The 22,032-nt window shown below is 37.6% G+C and overlaps 1 protein-coding gene across 2 annotated transcripts in view; it reads left to right on the forward strand.

Moving 5' to 3' along the window:
• The window catches only part of LOC311290264 (protein arginine N-methyltransferase 8-B), a 38,837-nt gene that overhangs the window by 11,132 nt on the left and 5,673 nt on the right, over positions 1-22,032 (forward strand). For both annotated transcript variants that reach the window (XM_084408641.1, XM_084408640.1), the window contains exons 2-7: positions 763-1,002; positions 3,648-3,803; positions 12,987-13,050; positions 15,069-15,211; positions 15,319-15,406; positions 16,172-16,287. In XM_084408641.1, coding sequence (XP_084264767.1) covers positions 763-1,002; positions 3,648-3,803; positions 12,987-13,050; positions 15,069-15,211; positions 15,319-15,406; positions 16,172-16,287 — 807 coding nt within the window. The remainder of the gene's footprint in view (positions 1-762; positions 1,003-3,647; positions 3,804-12,986; positions 13,051-15,068; positions 15,212-15,318; positions 15,407-16,171; positions 16,288-22,032) is intronic.

Genomic DNA, 22,032 nt, shown 5'->3' on the forward strand with positions numbered 1-22,032 from the left:
AAAAGCTCAATGAGAGTGCTCAACCACAAAATAAATCTGATCATGGGATGTAGTTCTGTGGTGTATTTAAGGGCTTATCAGTGTATATGTTCATTGTCTGATGAAGAGCCACTGGGCTCGAAATGTCACCTATGGTGAGAACATGAAATAAATATTTTTATATTTTTTGAGCTGCGGTGTGCCAACATTTCCTTCCTTTTTTACAAAAACAAAACAAAACAAAAAAACAAAATGTTAAAGATCCTGATTTAGGACCATTATGATTTGTTTTTGCATTGTGACTTTATTTTAATTAAGCACATCAATTATTAATATTATAATTATAATTATAATTATAATAAAAATACATTTATTAAAACATTATAAAATCATCAAAAACATAAATAAAATAAACATAACATAACAAATAATCTATAAATACCTTACATTTAAATTATACAGTCACTCCAAGAAGTATTTTGACACTTATGTGAACAAATGTTATTGCAATAGAAACATGTCAAACCAAATGGCATATGCAAAAATATTACATTAGACCTTTTTACAGTCCCCTCAAGTTCACACAGATGTCCCAGCAGATGTTTGATAACCAGGAGGTGTCCAAATACTTTTTTTGCATTTTTTGCATTATGTGTCCATATTTCCTAGTTTGATATTTTGTTCAACATTCAAAAAATTGTCAAAATACTTTTTGGTGCCACTGTATACCATAATTTTTTCACATTACCATGATGAGAATTTCTCTTGTTCTCCCCGTTTTAGCAACAGCCCCTGAGTGCCGCCCCATCCCAGTCGGTCCAGCCTTCTCCCCTGCCCAAACCAGTGTCATCGGTCCATCATGCCCAGCGGCCCACACACCCGTCCCTCGCGCCTCACACCCCTCACTCAGCCAGCTTACCCAGCTGCCCCGGCAGAGGAAAGATGGCCAAGTTCCTCAACCCCGATGAGATGACCTCCAGGGATTACTATTTTGACTCGTATGCCCACTTCGGTATTCATGAGGTATGAGCACCTCAGAGCAGTTGATGCTTGCATTTAACATAGATGCTGAGACATATGATGTACTGTAGGATATATGTACTCATGGTAATCAGCATCAGTCATGTTGATTTATGCTGGGAGTTATATATAATGCAGAGTATGCAGAGAAATGGAGCAGGAGAGAGGGACGGGGTGGGGGTGTCATTGAATTATAGGATGAGAGAGTGCAGAGAACGGGAGGTTCAGGCGAGACCTGCAAGATTAATTTTGTTCAGACTCATTTTTAGTAAATAGGTCAGATCTTTTTTTCCCTTCTCTCATCTAAATGTGACAGAGGCGTACACCAAAAAAAAGCTGCATAGATCTGAGGAGACATGCTGTAATGGTGACAGCAAGTTTTTTACGCTCTCACAGGTTGTCAGAGATCCACGTCTTATTTTATGTTTTTACAATAATGCTGAATAATAAGCGAAGTACTTCAAAAAATCATGTCCAAAAAGCCAAGACAATACCATGATGCTTTGTTATCGTAGGCATTTTCAAACGCATCTACAATTCCCCAAATCTTCACCTACAGTGGGTACGGAAAGTATTCAGCCCCCCTTAAATTTTTCACTCTTTGTTATATTGCAGCCATTTGTTTTTTTCCTCATTATTGTACACACAGCACCCCATATTGACAGAAAAAGACAGAATTGTTGACATTTTTGCACATTTATTAAAAAAGAAAAACTGAAATATCATATGGTCCTAAGTATTCAGACCCTTTGCTGTGACACTCATATATTTAACTCAGGTGCTGTCCATTTCTTCTGATCATCCTTGAGATGGTTCTACACCTTCATTTGAGTCCAGCTGTGTTTGATTATACTGATTGGACTTGATTAGGAAAGCCACACACCTGTCTATATAAGACCTTACAGCTCACAGTGCATGTCAGAGCAAATGAGAATCATGAGGTCAAAGGAACTGCCTGAAGAGCTCAGAGACAGAATTGTGGCAAGGCACTGATCTGGCTAAGGTTACAAAAAAATTTCTGCTGCACTTAAGGTTCCTGAGAGCACAGTGGCCTCCATAATCCTTAAATGGAAGACGTTTGGGACGACCAGAACCCTTCCTAGAGCTGGCCGTCCGGCCAAGCTGAACTATCGGGGGAGAAGAGCCTTGGTGAGAGAGGTAAAGAAGAACCCAAAGATCACTGTGGCTGAGCTCCAGAGATGCAGTCGGGAGATGGGAGAAAGTTGTAGTAAGTCAACCATCACTGCAGCCATCCACCAGTCGGGGCTTTATGGCAGAGTGGCCTGACGGAAGCCTCTCCTCAGTGCAAGACACATGAAAGCCCACCTGAAGGACTCCAAGATGTTGATAAATAAGATTCTCTGGTCTGATGAGACCAAGATAGAACTTTTTGGCCTTAATTCTAAGCGGTATGTGTGGAGAAAACCAGGCACTGCTCATCACCTGTCCAATACAGTCTCAACAGTGAAGCATGGTGGTGGCAGCATCACGCTGTGGGGGTGTTTTTCAGCTGCAGGGACAGGACGACTGGTTGCAATCGAGGGAAAGATGAATGCGGCCAAGTACAGGGATATCCTGGACGAAAACCTTCTCCAGAGTGCTCTGGACCTCAGACTGGGCCGAAGGTTCACCTTCCAACAAGACAATGACCCTAAGCACACAGCTAAAATAACGAAGGAGTGGCTTCACAACAACTCCGTGACTGTTCTTGAATGGCCCAGCCAGAGCCCTGACTTAAACCCAATTGAGCATCTCTGGAGAGGCCTGAAAATGGCTGTCCACCAACGTTTACCATCCAACCTGACAGAACTGGAGAGGATCTGCAAGGAGGAATGGCAGAGGATACTCAAATCCAGGTGTGAAAAACTTGTTGCATCTTTCCCAAAAAGACTCATGGCTGTATTAGATCAAAAGGGTGCTTCTACTAAATACTGAGCAAAGGGTCTGAATACTTAGGACCATGTGATATTTCAGTTTTTCTTTTTTAATAAATGTGCAAAAATGTCAACAATTCTGTGTTTTTCTGTCAATATGGGGTGCTGTGTGTACAATAATGAGGAAAAAAAAAAAGAACTTAAATGATTTTAGCAAATGGCTGCAATATAACAGAGTGAAAAATGTAAGGGGGTCTGAATACTTTCCTTAAATTACACTGTATCTATTGGCAGATTACTGTATTTAATTTGTATTGATTACTATTACTAACAGCATAAAAGTTATTCTTACGTTTACTAAAAATCAGTAAAGATTTCACAGCAAAAAGACACTTGTGCCACATTTTTATAAGTATACTTAAAGGCCTTTTAATTGCTATATATATATATATATATATATATATATTTTTTTTTTTTTGCATTCATGGGCCCATACCCTTTCTAAAAAAGGCTGTTACAAGGTGTAATGATGCATCAAATCAAAAGATATTTCCATGTCCAGTGATTACCATATCAATATATCATTGTATTTAAATGGCACACAAAGGAACAATTAACCATGGTACCGTGCCCAAACAACCATGATTATACTATGGTACTTTTCTGTTAAAGAAACGTTTTCAAACGTTGTCTAGGTAGTCAGCTCACCAGAATTTGAAACACAATCATGTTACAAAGTAGTAAAAAGTTTTTTGTGCATGCATGGATGTACAGGAAATGCTAAAGGATGAAGTGAGGACGATGACATACAGGAACTCCATGTACCATAACAAACACATCTTCAAGGACAAGATCGTGCTGGACGTGGGGAGTGGTACTGGCATCCTCTCCATGTTCGCTGCCAAGGCCGGAGCCAAGCACGTGTATGGGGTAAGAGGGGGGCCCTCCTTATGCCTAAAACCACATGAGCCTGTAGCCTCCTACCCTGCTGGAATGATCCACTGAGCCTAAAATAGCATCATGTGTTGCAGTCGCACCAAGAGCTTTTGAAGGTGTAAGCGAATAATCCTTTTTTTTAGAGAGATATGATCATATATTACCACCAACTTATTTCCTAATAAGGATCATAAATATAAGTTCAAAACTGAAAAACAAAATATGTTTAAAGGCAATGACAAACAAATGAATTGTTTGTTAAAAATTATTGCATTTTAACACAAATATATGTGTATATACACCTTATCACTAATTTATCATTCAATATTTATTATATATCAGCCAATATTTTATTTATATAGCAATATTTACACCATACTTCATGTACTTGCTTCAAAGCAGCTTTACAGTAAAAATTAGTATAGTTTAGTTACAGATTTAATTAGGCTTTAAAAATTATTTAGTAACATTGTTAAATCCCATACACAAAAGAAATATATTTTCTGGATATGTTTTGGAATATATGCACATATTTGAAATTGGCCCAATAAATATATTTCATACTTATATTTCATATATTTTTGTTATATTTCAGAATATATTTCAATGTATTTTTTTCTGTACGGGTCCCCAAAAGTGTCAAAAATATATGTGGCATATATTCCAAATACATTGAAATATATTCTGATATATAACAAAAATATATGAAATATAAGTATGAAATATATTTATTGGGCCAATTTCAAATATTTGCATATATTCCAAAACATATCCAGAAAATATATTTCAAATACAATTCTTTTGTGTATGGGATGTCATTTTAAATATATAATTTTTTTCATAATGAACATTATGTTGTGATGCCAAATTCAGCATTGTAGCATACCAATACACTCAGCAAGACTTGTGACAGAATAGTTTGATGAACATGAAAGTGAAGTTGAACATCGCCCAGATCTAAATATTTTAGAGCCACTTTGGGGAATTTTGGAGGAGCAAGTCAGAAACCGTTTTCCTCCACCAGCATCAGATAGTGACCTGGCCACTGATCTGGAAGAGGAATGGCTCAAAATTTCTCTCTGCAGGACTGGTATCTGTGATTTGAACTACCATGTGATAGCATCACTATACCATGACACCACAATAGTACTTTTTTTTCATAAGGGACCCCTTCTGTTTTTCTTTCTTGCAATTCCCCGATTTCATTCCATTTCGCTTCCTCACTACCTGACCTGTCCATTCAGACCTCTCCCCCTTAATGCATTCCTCCCCAGTGGTTAGTGAAGGTTTTTAGCGGGCAGCCTTTATTGGCCGTGCTGATGTATCAGGCTCTAACACACTACATTGTGAGGATGTGGTAATTGGCTCTTCGGGTAAATCTGAGGAAAAGGCACACCAAAGAAATCAGTAAAGGTCAGAAGGGCCACATTAACCATGTGGTGCTTGTTTTGCACTTTCTCTTTGAGAACTAAAGCCAGAGCTTGTTAAGCCAAGTTAGAGTATGAACGGAGAGAAAAAAACTCGATTTTATGTGTCCTGCCATCCTCTTGGGACAGAATGTTCAAGAGCTTTTCTCAGTTTTCAGAAGAGAACGAAACTACCTCGGGAAGCCCAGCCATGTGTTGGTGTCTGTCTGAGTCGCGGTCTCTGCTGTAATTGAGCTGATGTGATTTGCACCTCGCTGCTCTTATCCAGTTGCACTGCGATAATGAACAATTCTCTGAATGGCTTCATCATATTCATCAAATGCCAGAGAGCGCAAATTCTCCTCAGTGTCTATGTTACAGTGCTCATCGCAAACGAAAAACACTTGCTCAGTGCAGAATATAAACTAGATTTTTACATTTTGCTTTCCTGTGCAAAATTGGCTGCCACACTACTAGGGTATTCTGCATGGTATTTTGATATTGATATCCACCTTATTTTTAATGTAAGAGCAGCTGTGGCCATTATTAGTCATTTTGTAGCCAAATCATATTATTCAAATGTGTTATCATAAACACACACTTTCATAGCACAAATGGTTTTACCGTCAACTGCAATTTGTTATTCTTCTTAATCAAAAGTCATACAAATTCAAATGCCTTGATTTATCAGGTTCGTTGAAAAATAAGTTGAATATTGTTCTTTTCCCTGCTTCATTGTAAGTTTATATGATTTTTTTTTGCCCATTTTACTGTCTGCCAGGCAAAAATCATACATAACCACAGCTTAAATGAAGCAGAATGAGTTACACACTAAAGTTTAATAGGCTACTTTAGAAGAAACTGTGTGTGGACAATTAGTGCCTCATCAAACCCTAAAAAAATAACTTTTATATAAATCTTAAACTTCACACACACATGTAAATCTTAAACACACACACACACACACACACATATATATGCTATGCAGCCTCTAGATTAAATATTTCAGACCCTCATTTTCTCGGTTGTCACCTACGGTTGCGAAAGCTGGACAATCCGGAAGTAAGATTGAAGGAAGATTGACTCATTCGAAATATGGTGCTGGAGAAGAATCCTGCGTGGGCCATGGACAGCAAAATGGACTAACGAGTCAATCATAGAGGAAATCAAACCGGAAATGCCACTCGAAGCACAAATTATGAAACTGTGTTTGTCATACTTTGGTCACATGGTACGAAGGGAAAGATCACTGGAAAAGGATATCATAATCTGAGGTATACAAGGTGCAGAGGAAGACCGCCAATGATATGGATAGATATGATTACAAAAAACGACAAGACGGACGTTGGAGGATCTCATCAGAGTTGTACAAAAACTAATCCTTTTCAGTTCTTTAGTCTATCAAGTCACCAAGACTCAAATTTGAGCTGATGGGAGTGGGACATAACAAAACCAATATAGATTTTAAGTTGAGTAGTTTATTGTTTTGGACTTATCATCTGCTGTTCATGTGACTAATATTAAATATAGTAGCCTATATATATTTTTTAAATAGTGCATGGCACTATAGCAACACCAAAGTCAGTGTTTCGATTCCCAGGGAATGCATGAACTGATGAATTGCATAGCATGAAATACAATATGACCCGCTTTGGATAAAAGCATCTGCCAAATGCATAAATGTAAATGCTAATACTACACTTTGTAATGATGTTTATGAGGTTTAAAACTAGATATTTATTTGCTTTCACATGGTGGATAGGGCTGCATGATAGTGAAGAAAAATGCGATATTCGATAACTTGATAAATAATGCGATATTCGATATAATAATGCTATAAGTTTCTAAAATCAATTAAAATGTATTTAAAAAAAAAATATATATATGACCAGCATACAGTATCTGTTTCACGTTATTTCAGGGAAAAGAAAACATCACTACAACTTCTGAAAGTGAACAGCCACGTTTTACTGTTGCATAAAACAAATCAGATTTTTAACAATGTAAATAAACAAACAAACAAAAAAGAAAAACAATTTAAATACCACCAACACTCACTTTGCTCAACTTGGTATAGTTACCTGTATATCAACATGAAAATATCAACATCAAGTACTATATTATAATGCGACGGTAGCCATATTGCACCAGAATGCCCACCAAATACCAGCTTATTGGTGGAGAGGGGACAGAGTGTTGAAGCCAATATATGGGGATGATTAGGAGGCCATGATGATGGACAGAGACGGATGGGCAAATTTGGTTACACCCCTACTCTTCAATCTCACTTGAAACAGAGTGGAGTTACTTCTTCCTCACATGGCTTGCTTGCTTAGTCATGTTTCAGCATTCATACTAAAATTGTTACAGATATTTTTGGACAAGAAAACCAGCTTGTCCACTTTGCTTGGTTTCAGAGATGTGTGTTGACATGTAACTACTGTACATTGTCTGATGTGCTGAAAAGTCTTTTAGAGGGTGTGCTGGTGGCAGACACACAAAGGCAGTGTGCGGAGTTTGGGCATCAGAAATGTAGCTGTCAAATTCTGCTTCAATGGTCAGAGGATTCAGACGGAGATGTAGATGTGACTGAGGTCTGTAAAAGGCTTTTTAAAGACTTCATCCTCTTTGCACTTGTGGCTATGGCACTTTGGCTTGGCTGATTCCCTGATTCAGCACCTGCTGATGATGGGATGTCAACAGCAGGCTGTGCCTCCCAGAAAAGAAAGTAAAATAATTAATAATAAAGCATGCAGGCACACAAGAGCTCAAATCATTCTTGCCATTTAAAATATTCTTAACTTCTGAATTGCCTTCATTTCTGATATTGCCCTTGAACTGATTTGTGGCAGTTTTTCTCACAAATGTAGTATTTTTTTAACCTTGGGTCAAGAAACGGGGCAATGTTCAGCAGAGTTTGGGTTGTGTGATCCCAACGCTATCTCACGACCAATTCGTACGAGTGCGGACGAGGTGGCTAATTCGTACGAATTCGTACAACCTCACTCATACGAATTCGTACGACTTGTCTAAACCCCAGTGATGGGTAGGTTTTGGGGCAGGGGCAGGTCATTCGTACGAATTCATATGAATTGGGCAACTCGTAAAATATGTACGATTTATCAAAAATCATACGAGTGAGGTCGTATGAATTCGTACAAATTAGCCACCTCGTAAAATACGTACGAATTGCCGTGAGATCGGGTTGGTGATCCTCATATTTTGCCTCCATGTAGGCCAGCACTTTGGTATTAGTTGAGAATGTCAGTTTTATCTGTTTTTGTCTTCAGTAAATGAAAGAACTGGCTGTAGATAAGAAATGTTCATGTCGTCCTCTGCAGACAGAGCATCAGTAAACTCTTGAAGTGGCTTCAATGCCTTGTTTACTGACTCAAGGGCCTCAACCAGATGTCGTGTACTCAGATTTTCAGAGAGAATCTGTGACAATACCCTCTGCTGTTCAAGTATCTTTTCCATCATTTGCTGCTTATGCCCCATCGTGATGGGCACTCTTTGATCAGACGATGTTCTGGCAGGTTAAGTTCGCTCTGTGCTTTCTTCAGTGCTTCTTTCTTTTTCCAGCTATGGAAGAAATGTTCCAATAGCTTTAATTATATTGGTTGCGTTGTCCATGATAAAACTCACTAGATACGCCTCACTCAAATTCCAACCAGACAAAGCCTCTCGCAGTCCCAGAGCTGTTTTGCCCCGCTGTGACCACTGGGAAAATATTCTGTCTGTAAGCACAGACTTCTCATTTTTAAGTCTTGGTCAATAAAATGAACCGTTAAACTAATGTACGGCTCTGTTGTCCTACTGGACCAGTGGTCTGTCGTACGTGCAAAATGTTCGACATCTCTCAGTTCCAACTTGATACGGTCGTGAGTATGCTCGTACATTTGGGGGATAGCAGTTTGGGAAAAATAAGAGTGAGAGGGAATGTTATACCATTTGTCTTTGGTATTCATCAAGTGCACATGACCTGGTTTCACGACTATGGCGATTGGAACCACATCCTTTGCCAGATTTCTCTATGATGCCAGGAGCTTGCAGGATACGGTGTTAATCTTTCAATGTTTGATGCGATGGAGTGTTAGGTTCAGGAACGAGGGTTGATTCACCTGTGCTTGAAGCTTTTTCTGCCAAGCATAGCTGATACAAATTGTTGTGCTTCATCTTGAGGTGACTGCAAAGATTTGTAGAGTTTCCCTTTCACATTGCCACTCGAGATTTACATGTTTTACAAATAACTTCAGTCTGCATGTGTTCATCTCTTTTAACACCAAAATACTGCCATATCTTTGAGGTGCTTTTCAGTTTGTCACTAAATCGTCGGCAGCAGCAGCTGCGAGTGCCTCGGGCTGACTCATCTTCTCAGATTAGTTTGCAATGAGAGCATCGCGGCTTGTTGATTGTCTTGCGTCAGAGCACGCAATGAAACGATACTGACACCCCCCCAAAAACTGCGGAGAGCAAAGCTGACGGTGCGCTGATTAACACGCTGACAGTATTAAATCATTAATTAATCACAAACCATTGCGATATGCACATTTGCTTTATTTCGATCATTTTTATATATCGTGCATGCAGCCCTATAGCATACCTGTTATGTAACATGCACCTATAACTTGGTGTCATTTATCACTGAAATTATTTTGATTTCCCTCAGTTTGCAAACCAGTCCTTTTCTTGTATATATATATACAGACCCTTTCCAAAAAATTAGAATATCATGGAAAAGTTTATTTATTTCCATAATTCCATTCAAAACGTTAAACTTCCATAGATTATAGATTCAGGGCCCACAACTTAAACGATTTTAAGTATTTAGTTGTTTATACATAATTTTGGCTTCCAGCTCATAAAACCCACGAAAACAGGATTTCAAAGTTTTTGAATATTACATGAAATCACACAGTAATTACACAGTGATACCATGGTCATTGAACTAGGTTTTGGTTATTTTGGCAGTGTGGGCAGGTGCAAATCCTGCTGGAAAATGAAGTCAGCATCTCCATAAAGCTTGTCTGCTGAAGAAAGCATGAAGTGTTCTGAAAATGTCCTGGTAGACGGCTGCGTTGAGTGGACAGCACAGTGGACCAACACCAGCCGATGACCAACACAGACTGTGGAAACTTCACACTGGACTTCAAGCATCTTGGATTGTGTGCCTCTCCATTCTTCCTCCAGACTCTGGGACCTTGGTTTCCAAATGAGATGCAAAATTTGCTCTCATCAGAAAAGAGGACTTTGGCCCACTGTGCTTTATTAAATCCAGAGTCAACGCAGCCGTCTACCAGGACATTTTCAGAGCACTTCATGCTGACTTCATTTTCCAGCAGGATTTGCACCTGCCCACACTGCCAAAAGAACCAAAACCTGGTTCAATGACCATGGTATCACTATGTAATTACTGTGTGATTTCATGTAATATTCTAATTTTTTGAAATCCTGTTTTCATGTGTTTTATGAGCTGGAAGCCCAAATTATACAAATAAACAACTAAATACTTGAAATCGTTTAAGGTGTGGGCCCTGAATCTATAATCTATGGAAGTTTAATGTTTTGAATGGAATTATGGAAATAAATAAACTTTTCCATGATATTCAAATTTTTTGGAAAGGGTCTGTATATATATATATTTGAACTTGTCATGTTTACAAAGTTTTGCCCTTCATCTCAGCTCAGGCCCAGGCACTTTCCTCTCATCTTGATCATGCACATCAAAAACTTTTCTTCTGAAAGTGGAAATGTGCTGACTGTGTTATGGGCTTCTCTGATTACTTTTAAACTCAATGCTGACCCACTGCAGTACGTGAAACTTTTACAGAAACCAATGGGGCTGCCATGTAGGAGAAAGAGAGGCTTCTGAGAGTTTGTCAGTTGATGCGATGCTGACTGACTCCTCGTGGAACACTCGAGTTGACGGCGATGGCTTTGGACACAAACAATCGCTGAGAAAACCCAAGGGATGTCATGAGGCAGAAGGATCTGTGCTGTCAGGAATCAACCTCTCACTTATACTGCTGGCAGCTTCCTACTTACTCACTCCTCCTCTTCCCTTCAGCCTCGGGCCACTGACAGCCCTGTTACTATGTGTGCTTGAGAACAAAATAGTTTTATTTCAAATAAATTATGTTTGTTTTACTTTCTATTTAAAAAAAATTCTATAAAGAAACTCATATTGCAGTTTCCACAAACATTAATATTAGTAAGAAATGTTTCCTTAACACCAACAGCATATTAGGGCGCTTTCACACTAGCACTTTCGGTGCGCACCCGGGTTCGAATGACGTCAGAGTTCGGTTCGTTTGGATGATGTGAACGCTGTCTTCCGAACTCGGGTGTGCACCCGCTAACCGTACTCGAGTCCGATTAAAAAAGGTGGTCTGGGGTACGGTTCATGTGAACTCGGGTACGGTTCGTTGCTGATATGAACGCAATCGAACCAAACCGCGGAAGTGAACCGCTATTGATGACGTATAACGGCGGACAGCCCGCTGTCTTTGAAACGTTTTAAAAAATGTTGCGACAGACAGACGCAAGTGTGTTTCTGTATGTCTATGTTGAAAACAAAACCAAAGGTTAAAAAAAAGAACAACAAATGTCAACCGAGCAAGTCTATCCATTTGGGCGCCTTTTCATTCGCGGTTACCAAGCAACACCATTACGGCAGCTGCAGCCTGATGACGCAAGCGTACCGCGGTTCGGATAGAAATAATATAATGTGAACACAGTCCATCGGGGGCAGGGGGAGGGGGGAGCAATCGAACTCGGGTTCGGAACAGGCAATCGAACCAAGTGTGAAAGCGCCCTTAGAATGATTTCTGAAGGATCATGTGACATTTTAAAATATATTTAAATAGAAAACAGTTTATTGTGATTATATTTCACAATATTACTGTTGTTACTGTATTTTTTATCAAATAAATGCAGCCTTGGCGAGCATAAGAAGGTTCTTTCAAAAACACTGAAAAATCTCACCAGGCACAAACTTTTGAATGGTAGTGTAACAAAACATAATATATTACAATTAACTATCCTCCACAGACAAACACACAATTTTGTAAACTTCTAAATCTGTCTAGTTCTGTGTTATTTTAGCACCACTAGACTAACCAAACAGAACTTCAAAAATAGTGACGTTGGTCAGAAAAGCAGAACGTCCCAACACAAACTCGTGCCTTTGGTTGAGCCAGTGTTGCTGTGTCGGGGAAGTTTTGTACGTTTCTGTAATAAAAATGGAAGTTGCTGCAATCGGGTAAGCCACTGTGGCTCTTTTATCGTACATATTAAATGACGAAACGCAGAAAACGCTTTCATATTATCTTGCATTCGGATGCCTGATGTTTGTGAATGCGTTCTAGTTCTAGTTAAGTTTATTTTAAGTTTTTTTGTTTCGCATTGAAGGATTCATAGTTTCAATTGTAGTATATGCGCATGTCTTCTCATCAATTGAGCTCCATTGAGCACGTACTTTTTTATGCGCATTTTTAATACAAACTAAAAGTCCATGAAATGAGCTAAACTGAACATAATGGTGACTGCTAGGAACAATTATTTTAACATCAACCAAATCACAGTGTTTCTATAAGCTATGTCTTGTCTGAAAGAGGATATATAGATAGGGAAGGTAAAACACTGTCTACCACTTAAACCAGCACCTATAACCAACCATTCATTTATGTGCTTGAAGCACAAGACAGCGGGGAATAACAACTGTAAGTTACATTTTTATATTGTTCTGTTTTTTGTTTTTTTTGTTTCTCAGATTGAATGCTCAAGTATATCAGAATACTCTGAGAAAATCATCAAGGCCAATCATCTGGACAGTGGTAAGCAGATTCGATGTGTGTCGATGTTGTAGAAGTGTGTGTTTGCTGTGTAGTTGGCTGGCTTGTGTGGGTGTGTGAGAAAAGCAGGATGACAAATAGGATGAGACACTGATAGGATAAAGAGTGGTCGTCAAACGTTCTTCTATTCAGCCTCCTAAATATACTTAATTTAAAACCTCTGCAGTAATCTGAATATTAAGAGAGAATTTAAATTGCAAATATTCTGCTTTATAAATGATAAAATGACTATAAAGGACACGGCCTTTCCAAAAACAACTGTTAATCAGTATTTTATTTAAAAAAAAATTATATATTAAATATTATTGTGATGTAAAGTCTTTAATGTCACTTGAATCTTACTGACATCCAAATAAGATCAAGTTTAAGTGTTGGTTTACTAGCAAGACAAAATATAGAAATGTAGTATGCACGATGAAACTTTTCAATTTAATATTACATTCAGGGTTTGAAATGAACTTTTTCACTCACCAGGCAATTTGGCTACAAATTTTTTAAGTTACTGGCAATTCAGAACTTCTACTAGCCAAAAGAAAAAGGAAAAAATGAAATGAAATGAAATGAATTTACTAAGTCACAGCTTATAGCTTATAATGTGACCCTGGACCACAAAACCAGTCACATGGGTCAATTTTTTTAAATTGAGATTTATACATCATATGAAAGCCGAATAAATAAGCTTACCATTGATGTATGGTCTGTCAGGATAGGACAATATTTGGTCGAGATACAACTATTTGACAATCTGGAATCTGAGGGTGCAAAAAATCTAAACATTGAGAAAATCGCCTTTAAAGTTGCCCATTTATATTCGTGATTGTGCTGCATTCACTCACAAAAATAAATGTTTTATATATTTACAGTAGGAAATTTACAAAATATCTTAATGGAACATGATCTTTACTTAATATCCTAATGATTTTTGACATAAAAGAAAAATTGATAATTTTGACCCACCCAATATATTGTTGGCTATTGCCACAAATATACCCGTGCGACATGTGACTGGTTTTGTGATCCAGGGTCACATATATATATAGCTTATATATATATATATATATATATATATATATCATACATTCATTTAAATCCTGTCATCAATTTCTTCCCTTCCTCTTTCATCCTCATCCTTTTCACCAAAAATGTGTTTTAGGTGGAAAGATCAATACAGTACAAAGAACATGCTCAACCAAATGCTTTTTAATCTTCGTTATTGTTTCAATGTTGTAGTATGGAACAAGCGCACCATTATTTGTTGCGTAGTGACGTGTATGTTCAAGGAAGCCAGATATAGCAGATTCTGCGCAATACACTCTATTTAATATATCATGATGACTCACGAGTTGAGTATTTGCGCTTAATCTGCGCAGATTTGGTTTACACAAACTTCCCCAGCAAAGTGAGTAAACATAATAAGTAAAACGCCAAATTGGCTAGTGATTTGACAGCGTTACCCGCCACAGTTGATTTTTACTCGCAATTGGCAGGTTGGCAGGTGTTAATTTCAAACCTTGGCTACATTTATTTGTCAAAAATATTACAAATAGAATCCTATCCAATAATTAAAAATAAAATTGGCTAAAACTTTAATTCTGTTCAATATCTGATTGGAAATGATGGAAAAAAAATTGCTGCAAAGTACCGTAATTCGTAAACATGTTTTAAAATGCATCACATATTCCCCTTCTTTTTGTTTTCAGTTAGCCATCAGTTAGCAAGCAAACAGCACATTGCTAACAGGTTATTCTGGCTCTTTCGATTAGCTAGAACATAATAGCACTATAACATGCTCAGTTTTCATTCAGGGATTAGACCACTGCAGTATCTCTTCATGGAATTGCAATAAAAGTTGATGTTTTACATTCTCAGCTGGAGTCTCTCTCTTTCTCACTCACACACACACACACACACGCTTTGACCCACATCTTTTAACTGACCTTAAAAATTCAAAGAGTAGAAAGGATCTGTCAAGCATGGCCTTATTTGTCTGTGTGTTCCAGTTATAACCATCTTTAAAGGGAAAGTGGAAGAGACGGAGCTGCCGGTAGATCAGGTGGACATTATCATCTCAGAGTGGATGGGCTACTGCCTTTTTTATGAGTCAATGTTGAACACGGTCATCTACGCCAGAGATAAGTGGCTGGTCAGTGTTTGTGTGTGTGTAATACAGGAAGCATGGTTTTGTGTGAGAGTATGTGTACAGCCAATGTCTCTAGAGAGTGAACATAGACATGTGTTCTTCATCTTTAGAAACCTGGAGGTCTGATGTTCCCAGACAGGGCTGCTCTTTATGTGGTGGCCATTGAAGACAGGCAGTACAAGGATTTCAAGATTCACTGTGAGTCCCAATACACACACATACACTAGGCTTGCTGTGGTAGTCTGTGTTACTGGTGTTACACTGTGTTCGTCAGTATACCGATTACATTACTTGCCCGCTGCAGCACCACCCCATTGTCGTTTTACTTTTTTTTTATAGAAATAAAAACCATTTTGTTCAGTCGGGACAGCATATGCTACAATTATATATGCCATGCTATTTCTCAAGTAAATTTATGTTCTTGTTATATTGATTTTGATTTTCCTGCCAAAAAAAAAAAAAAAGAAACTCATTAAAAACGTATTAAAAAAGCTTATAATACATTTACTATAACAAACTAAATGTTTGATTTATACACTACCGTTCAGGCGTTTGGGGTTAGTAAGATTATTATTATTTTTTTATGTTTTTGAAAGAAGTCTAGGTAGCACTTAGATAAAAAATGTAGGGAAACCAGTAATTTTGTGAAATACTATATATAATATATATATATATATATATATATATATATATATATTATAAAGTTACATAGCGTAGCTTTAATTATAAGATCAGACTTGTTCAGGAAGATTTTCTTCAAACTGTTAAAGTGAGCAAGAGAAAACCATAGGATAGTTTATGCTAATATCTTCTACAGTACATATTTCTTGCACTATAAATTGGAAATACATTTTGAAACATGAAATAGAGTGCTGATCTTTACATTCGTGTAGAGTATTTTCTGGGCCTCGCTCAGAGTCACGCTCTGTTTATTAAAAATCAAATGTGTCTACGTTTGAGCAGGGTGGGAGAACGTTTATGGTTTTGACATGACCTGCATCAGGAACGTAGCAATGAAAGAACCACTGGTGGACATCGTGGACTCAAAGCAAATGGTTTCCAATGCCTGCCTGATCAAGGTCAGCCATTAAAACACTTCTTATATGTGTATGTGCGTGTTTCTCACATGTGCGTGCGTGGTAGACGAGAAGATAAAGATCCACAGAGAATACACCAGCATTAGTGTGTAACCGATCATTAGCTGCATCACTCAGTGTGACAGTTACATAATGATCCGTTGAAATGCAATTTCATTTCATTATAAACCACTGGAGAAGGTGCTGATGAGATGATTATTGGTTGAATCGGATTCATCAAGCCTGGAAAGTTTATGGCTCCACAGATGGACTGTGAAATGCATCTGCAAACCTCTCTAATATGGAATAAATATTTGAAACAAAAGGATTTTCAGCTTTTCCCAGATATGAATTTAGCAGTTCTGTCACAACTAATCCAATTTAAAACTTTGATGCAAATCAAAGCTGGAAAACAATTTGATATGTAAAGGACTAAATAAAGGGATTTAAGAATTGTATGTATACCATTGTCAATCATTGTCTGTACATTAATTTCACTGCATATAAGATAACATTAAACCCATATCTACAATCAAATAATGCTATATTTTTCTCAGAACTAACTAGTCACTTGTCACCTTTAGCTAAGGATACACGGATAAAAAAAAATCTGATTGATTATTTTCATGTTGTATTTGTGACCCTGGATGACAAAACGAGTCTTAAGTAGCACGGGTATATTTGTGGCAATAACCAACAAAACATTGTATGGGTCAAAATTATCGATTTTTCTTTTATGCCAAAAATCATTAGGATATTAAGTAAAGGTCATGTTCCATGAAGAAAGTTTGTAAATTTCCCACCATAAATATCTAAAAAATATATTTTTGTGAGTGGATGCAGCACAATCGCGAATAGAAATGGACAACTTTATTTCGCACCCTCAGATTCCAGATTTTCAAATAGTTGTATCTCGGCCAAATATTGTCCTATCCTAACAAACCATACATCAGTGGAAAGATTATGTGTTCAGCTTTCAGATGATGTATAAATCTCAATTTTAATAAAATTACCCATAAGACTGGTTTTGTGGTCCAGGGTCACATTTATATAAATAATGCATTTTTAGGGGCCACTTAATTGTCATAATACCATTTGGAGCCATTGTATGCCACTTTATTTTTCTACTGATTGACACATGTCCTGAACTGACCTTTCCTGATATTTGTGACCCTTGCACTGGCGGAGCTAGGGGGTGGCCGTGGCCACCCTTGGTCTGAGCTTGGCCACCCCTTTGGCCACCCCTCTCACAACTGCTGTTTCTGTCTCTTTTTTTATTGACAAAAATTGCGTTTTTTTTTAACGCTGAACCGTCTCTTTAAGACCACAAAAAACGTGAGACTTTTCAGACGCACACTCCAACTTCACCTCAGCGCCAGGCGCAAGTCAAACGAGTGCGGAAATGTGCAAGTGCCGAGTGAGCTTCAGCAGAACATCAGACAGTGATATGCACATAGTAAATATAGAGTCAATCTTTCTCAACTGGTGGGTTGCAAGACCGTTTTGAGGAAGTCGAATAGTGTGAAGGCAACAACAAACATAATTCTCTTCTTTTTTTTTCTGATGCTACTTTTATTTTAGAAGGTGTGTGTGAAAGCTTGTGACACTTCTGTCAGATGCTGAGGAAAGGGCGTTGTCCTTGTTCAGTTGGCTATCTTCGTTAAGATGAGATGTTGTCAGAAAAACGAACTAACTTTTCTGTCATACGGCTGACCGCCGTTGTACTGTCCTTGCGCACATCACGCGCAAATGCGGCGTGCTGTAGCCGTAGTAGTCGTCAATTAACTCATGTAAGAATCAAAAAGGCGATTAAAGCTGTCAAAACTGCATGCATGTATTTGTTATATATGCGTCACATATGTCTCTGTATTAAAATATTCTGCTATGTGAGATCACAATATAAGGTACAAACTGATATGTAATGTTTTAATCAGTGGCGGCTGGTGAAAAATATCTTAGGTGGGGCTGTGTCATATTCAAACCATGGGAATAGGCTATTAGGCCTACTTTCTGCCCTTGGTATGTGTATTGTGCTTTGATGTTTATTTTGTTCTATTCCTTAACCCAGTCCCAGTGGTTCTCAAACTTTTTAGAGTTGTACCCCAAGAGGCTTAATATCCTTCTGCATACCCCCACTCTTCAGTCACACCTTTTTCAGTAAGGGACAATATTTGCCCATTAAATCGATTTTTTCAACTGCATTTTTGCCTTTACAAATACCTTTATAACATGAATAATGCTAAAAAATAAATTAAAAAAAAGTTAAATAGATAAATATGCAATGATGGTAAAAACGAAATGATGCTTTTAAATATTAAATTAAAAACGCCAGTAGGTGGTGAGTCATTGAATCGTTCAGAAATGAAGCAAGTGGCTTTATTTGTGAATTAATCATTGAATCATTGACTCTAAAGATTCGTTCAAAGCCGCAGATTCGTTCACAAATACTGCTGTGGCTTTCGTTACTTGGAGCTATTATTTTATTGTAAAAATACTGACAACTGTGTTGAAAATGAACATCACTTAATATTAATATTTCGTTTGTTGAACTGTTGTATAAAATCAATGTGACATTTGCAATCGTGTGGATCTTCATATAATGTGATCAACATTAAACACAGGAACTCGCACATGTCTTTGTATCGAAGAGAGTTTGATTCTTTATATCGATCTCCATGCACAGCCTGTGTCTATATTTGTTCTTCATGCTAGTAAGTGCTAAATCCCTACTTTTACAAACATTGTCGAGAACGGCAGTATAGCGCGATTTGCTGAGGCAGCAATCTGCTCAAGACCTGTCATATAGCTTATACACGCTGCTTAAACGCAGACAGTTTTGACCGCAAAAGATGAGGTAATTTGATCGGATTTCATGTATTTACAGCATTTAACCTGAGAGTTTAAATCGCTGTTTAAATCGTATTTTAAGATGAGGTAGTATTAAAGGAACGGCAAAATTCAGCATTTCCGCACCCCCTTCTGTCACCTCACGGTTTGAGAACCACCACAAACCCAGTTTGAGAACCACTGCCTTTACATATCTTTTTAAACCGAAAAATAATAATAATAGTATTACAAATAATTATTAGTATTAACCACCCAAACACAATTTAACACAAACTGCATGATACCCGTGCTCTGTCAAAACGTCAGTAATTATTTAATGCCATATTACAAGACGGAGGCATTCTTACACAAAAACAAACAAACTGCACAAACTTTCCATTTGCATCTGAAATTTAACTCAAACAGTTTAGTTACTTTCTCAGACAGGTCCCTCACTCCGGTAACTGTCCATGCTGGATCTGTCGCTGTTGTTTTAAAAAGTAATCACGGAAAGCAAAACAAGGCATTAGCATGACCGCATCCAGCTAGCCAGGCAGATAGACGCTGTCTGATAGAGATGTGCGTGCCTCGGCTCGGGCACGCGCAGCTTGGGGCGCTAAACAGAAGCGCCCATAGCTGACTAGATTTGAGCTCGCTGATTGGCTACAGTTTATGTCAAACATGTATATCTTAAATCAGCAATTGGCTAAGCTGCTTCACAGACCCGCCTTCCTGGGGCGCTTTCTCCCAGCGCCCCAGAGCTGATGAGACGTGGGGGATGTGTAGAAAAAGCAGATATTTTGAATTTCTATCATATTTTTCACAAATACTGGATGTATTTAATATCTCAAACACACAAATACTGACAATTTGTATGTATGATTTATGTATGTATTTACTTATTTAATGAGTGTGGCTCATAAACTGTGGTCTGACTCATGGGGGGGCGGCGCCCTAGCGCCCTCTATTGGCCAGCCGCCCCTGGTTTTAATGTCCAAATAAATGTGAGCACTGTGCATTTGTAGGCCTACTAGACGATAGGCATTCATTTTGCGTTCATTTGTAAAGGACAAACAAAAATGGATAATTTTTAAATCCATAAAATAACTAATTTTACATTCTGCCAACATTACATTATGAAAAACATAACATTTTACATTATGTGCTGTTGACTTCCGCCTTGTTCACATCCTTGCACTTGGGGATTCAAAAGAGAACTTTTGTTTTCCTTTTTAATTTAGGTATGTTGCAATTATTTATTTTGACAACTAATATAGAAAGTTAAACTTTTATTTGACAAACTCAGAATTGGTTGAATAGTTCATTGATTATATCAAACGCATTGAAGGTTGAATAATCTTTGGACTACAGTATTTATCTGCATGTTATCTCATCCATGAAGATGCAACAATGTAGAACAAGCTATTGGAGATTTTGAGAACCAGAACCAAGCTAACTGAGCAAGTTGAACTTTAGCTATAGTGTGTGCCCTTTTATTACTATTTAATTCATTTTAATATGAGGTGGTGGGTAACAATAAAAAAATATAAAATTCACTCATCATTCCATGATTCCTAATTCACCATCTCAATTACAATTAAGTACAAATTAACTTTATTCAGTTGTGTAGGCACTAAAACAGTTCAATACATAAATAATTTTTTATGATAAAATAATTAATATTTCTGTGCCACCCCAGACTGGTTGCTGGCCCTTGCCTGGCCACCCCTATGAAAAAATCCCGGCTCCGCCACTGGACCCTGGACCACAAAAACAGCCACAAGTCGCACAGGCATATTTGTGGCAATAGCCAGCAATACATTGTATGGGTCAAAAATATTCAATTTTTCTTTTATACCAAAAATCATTAGGATATTAAGTAAATACATGTTCCATGAAGATATTTTGATAAATATATAAAACATATATTTTTGTGAGTGAATGCAGCACAATCGTAAACATAAATGGACAACTGTAAAGGCGATTTTCTCAGTTTCGATTTTTTTGCACCCTCAGATTCCAGATTTTCAAATAGTTGTATCTCAGCCAAATATTGTCCTATCCTAACAAACCATACATCAATGGAGAGCTTATTTATTCAGCTTTCAGATCAAATTGCAAGAAATTTACCCATGTGACTGGTTTTGGGGTCCAGGGTCACATTTTGTCCTTTACTCGCATCCATCTTTCTTTAAAGTTTAGATAAGTAACTTACTTTAAAGATCAGATCTGTCCAATGAAGCAAAGCGGGGGGATAATGGATGAAGGCACTTAAATGAAGTGCTAAATGGAAGTGTGAAGCACGCACTCAAACGGACCTCCTCTATCGCCTTGTTTGATACAGTGATTAATGCTCCATTTCAAACTTTGTGCTTCATAACTGAATCTAAAGTAGATCGGACACATTTACAAATGGGAAGCCTGATGTCTAATGGAGGTGAGAGTGAGAGGAAAACACAAAGAGAGAGATAGAAAATAACAGTTTCCCGTTGTTTTTCAGGCAGATATATCAGTGGTGAGACAGAGAGACAGGGCTCAGTTTACTGTCTGGAAATGATGGAGTCTGAAATAGCGGTCTGAACGTACTGATCCAAGAGCAGTAATAACATCCTAACATAATTACTGTAATGCTACCAGTACAGTATGACATTTCAGAAGAATTAGATAGACTAAATGGATAGAGAGAGAATAAGAGATCAAGCTGGATGATTTTTTTTCTCTCCCACAGGAAAGAGAAATGAATGGAAGCTTGTTTTCGCCATGGAATAAAACAATACATTTAAAATAATCATTATCTCACAATTCTGATTTATTTTATTTTATTTTTTATTCCGAGTTTATATTTTGCAGTTAGGACTCACAATTGTGAGTTTATATCTTACAATACTGAGAAAAAAAATCTGAATTACAGGATAAAAGTAG

This window comes from Rutilus rutilus (genome assembly GCF_951802725.1).
Source record: "Rutilus rutilus genome assembly, chromosome: 5".
Taxonomy (NCBI): domain Eukaryota; kingdom Metazoa; phylum Chordata; class Actinopteri; order Cypriniformes; family Leuciscidae; genus Rutilus; species Rutilus rutilus.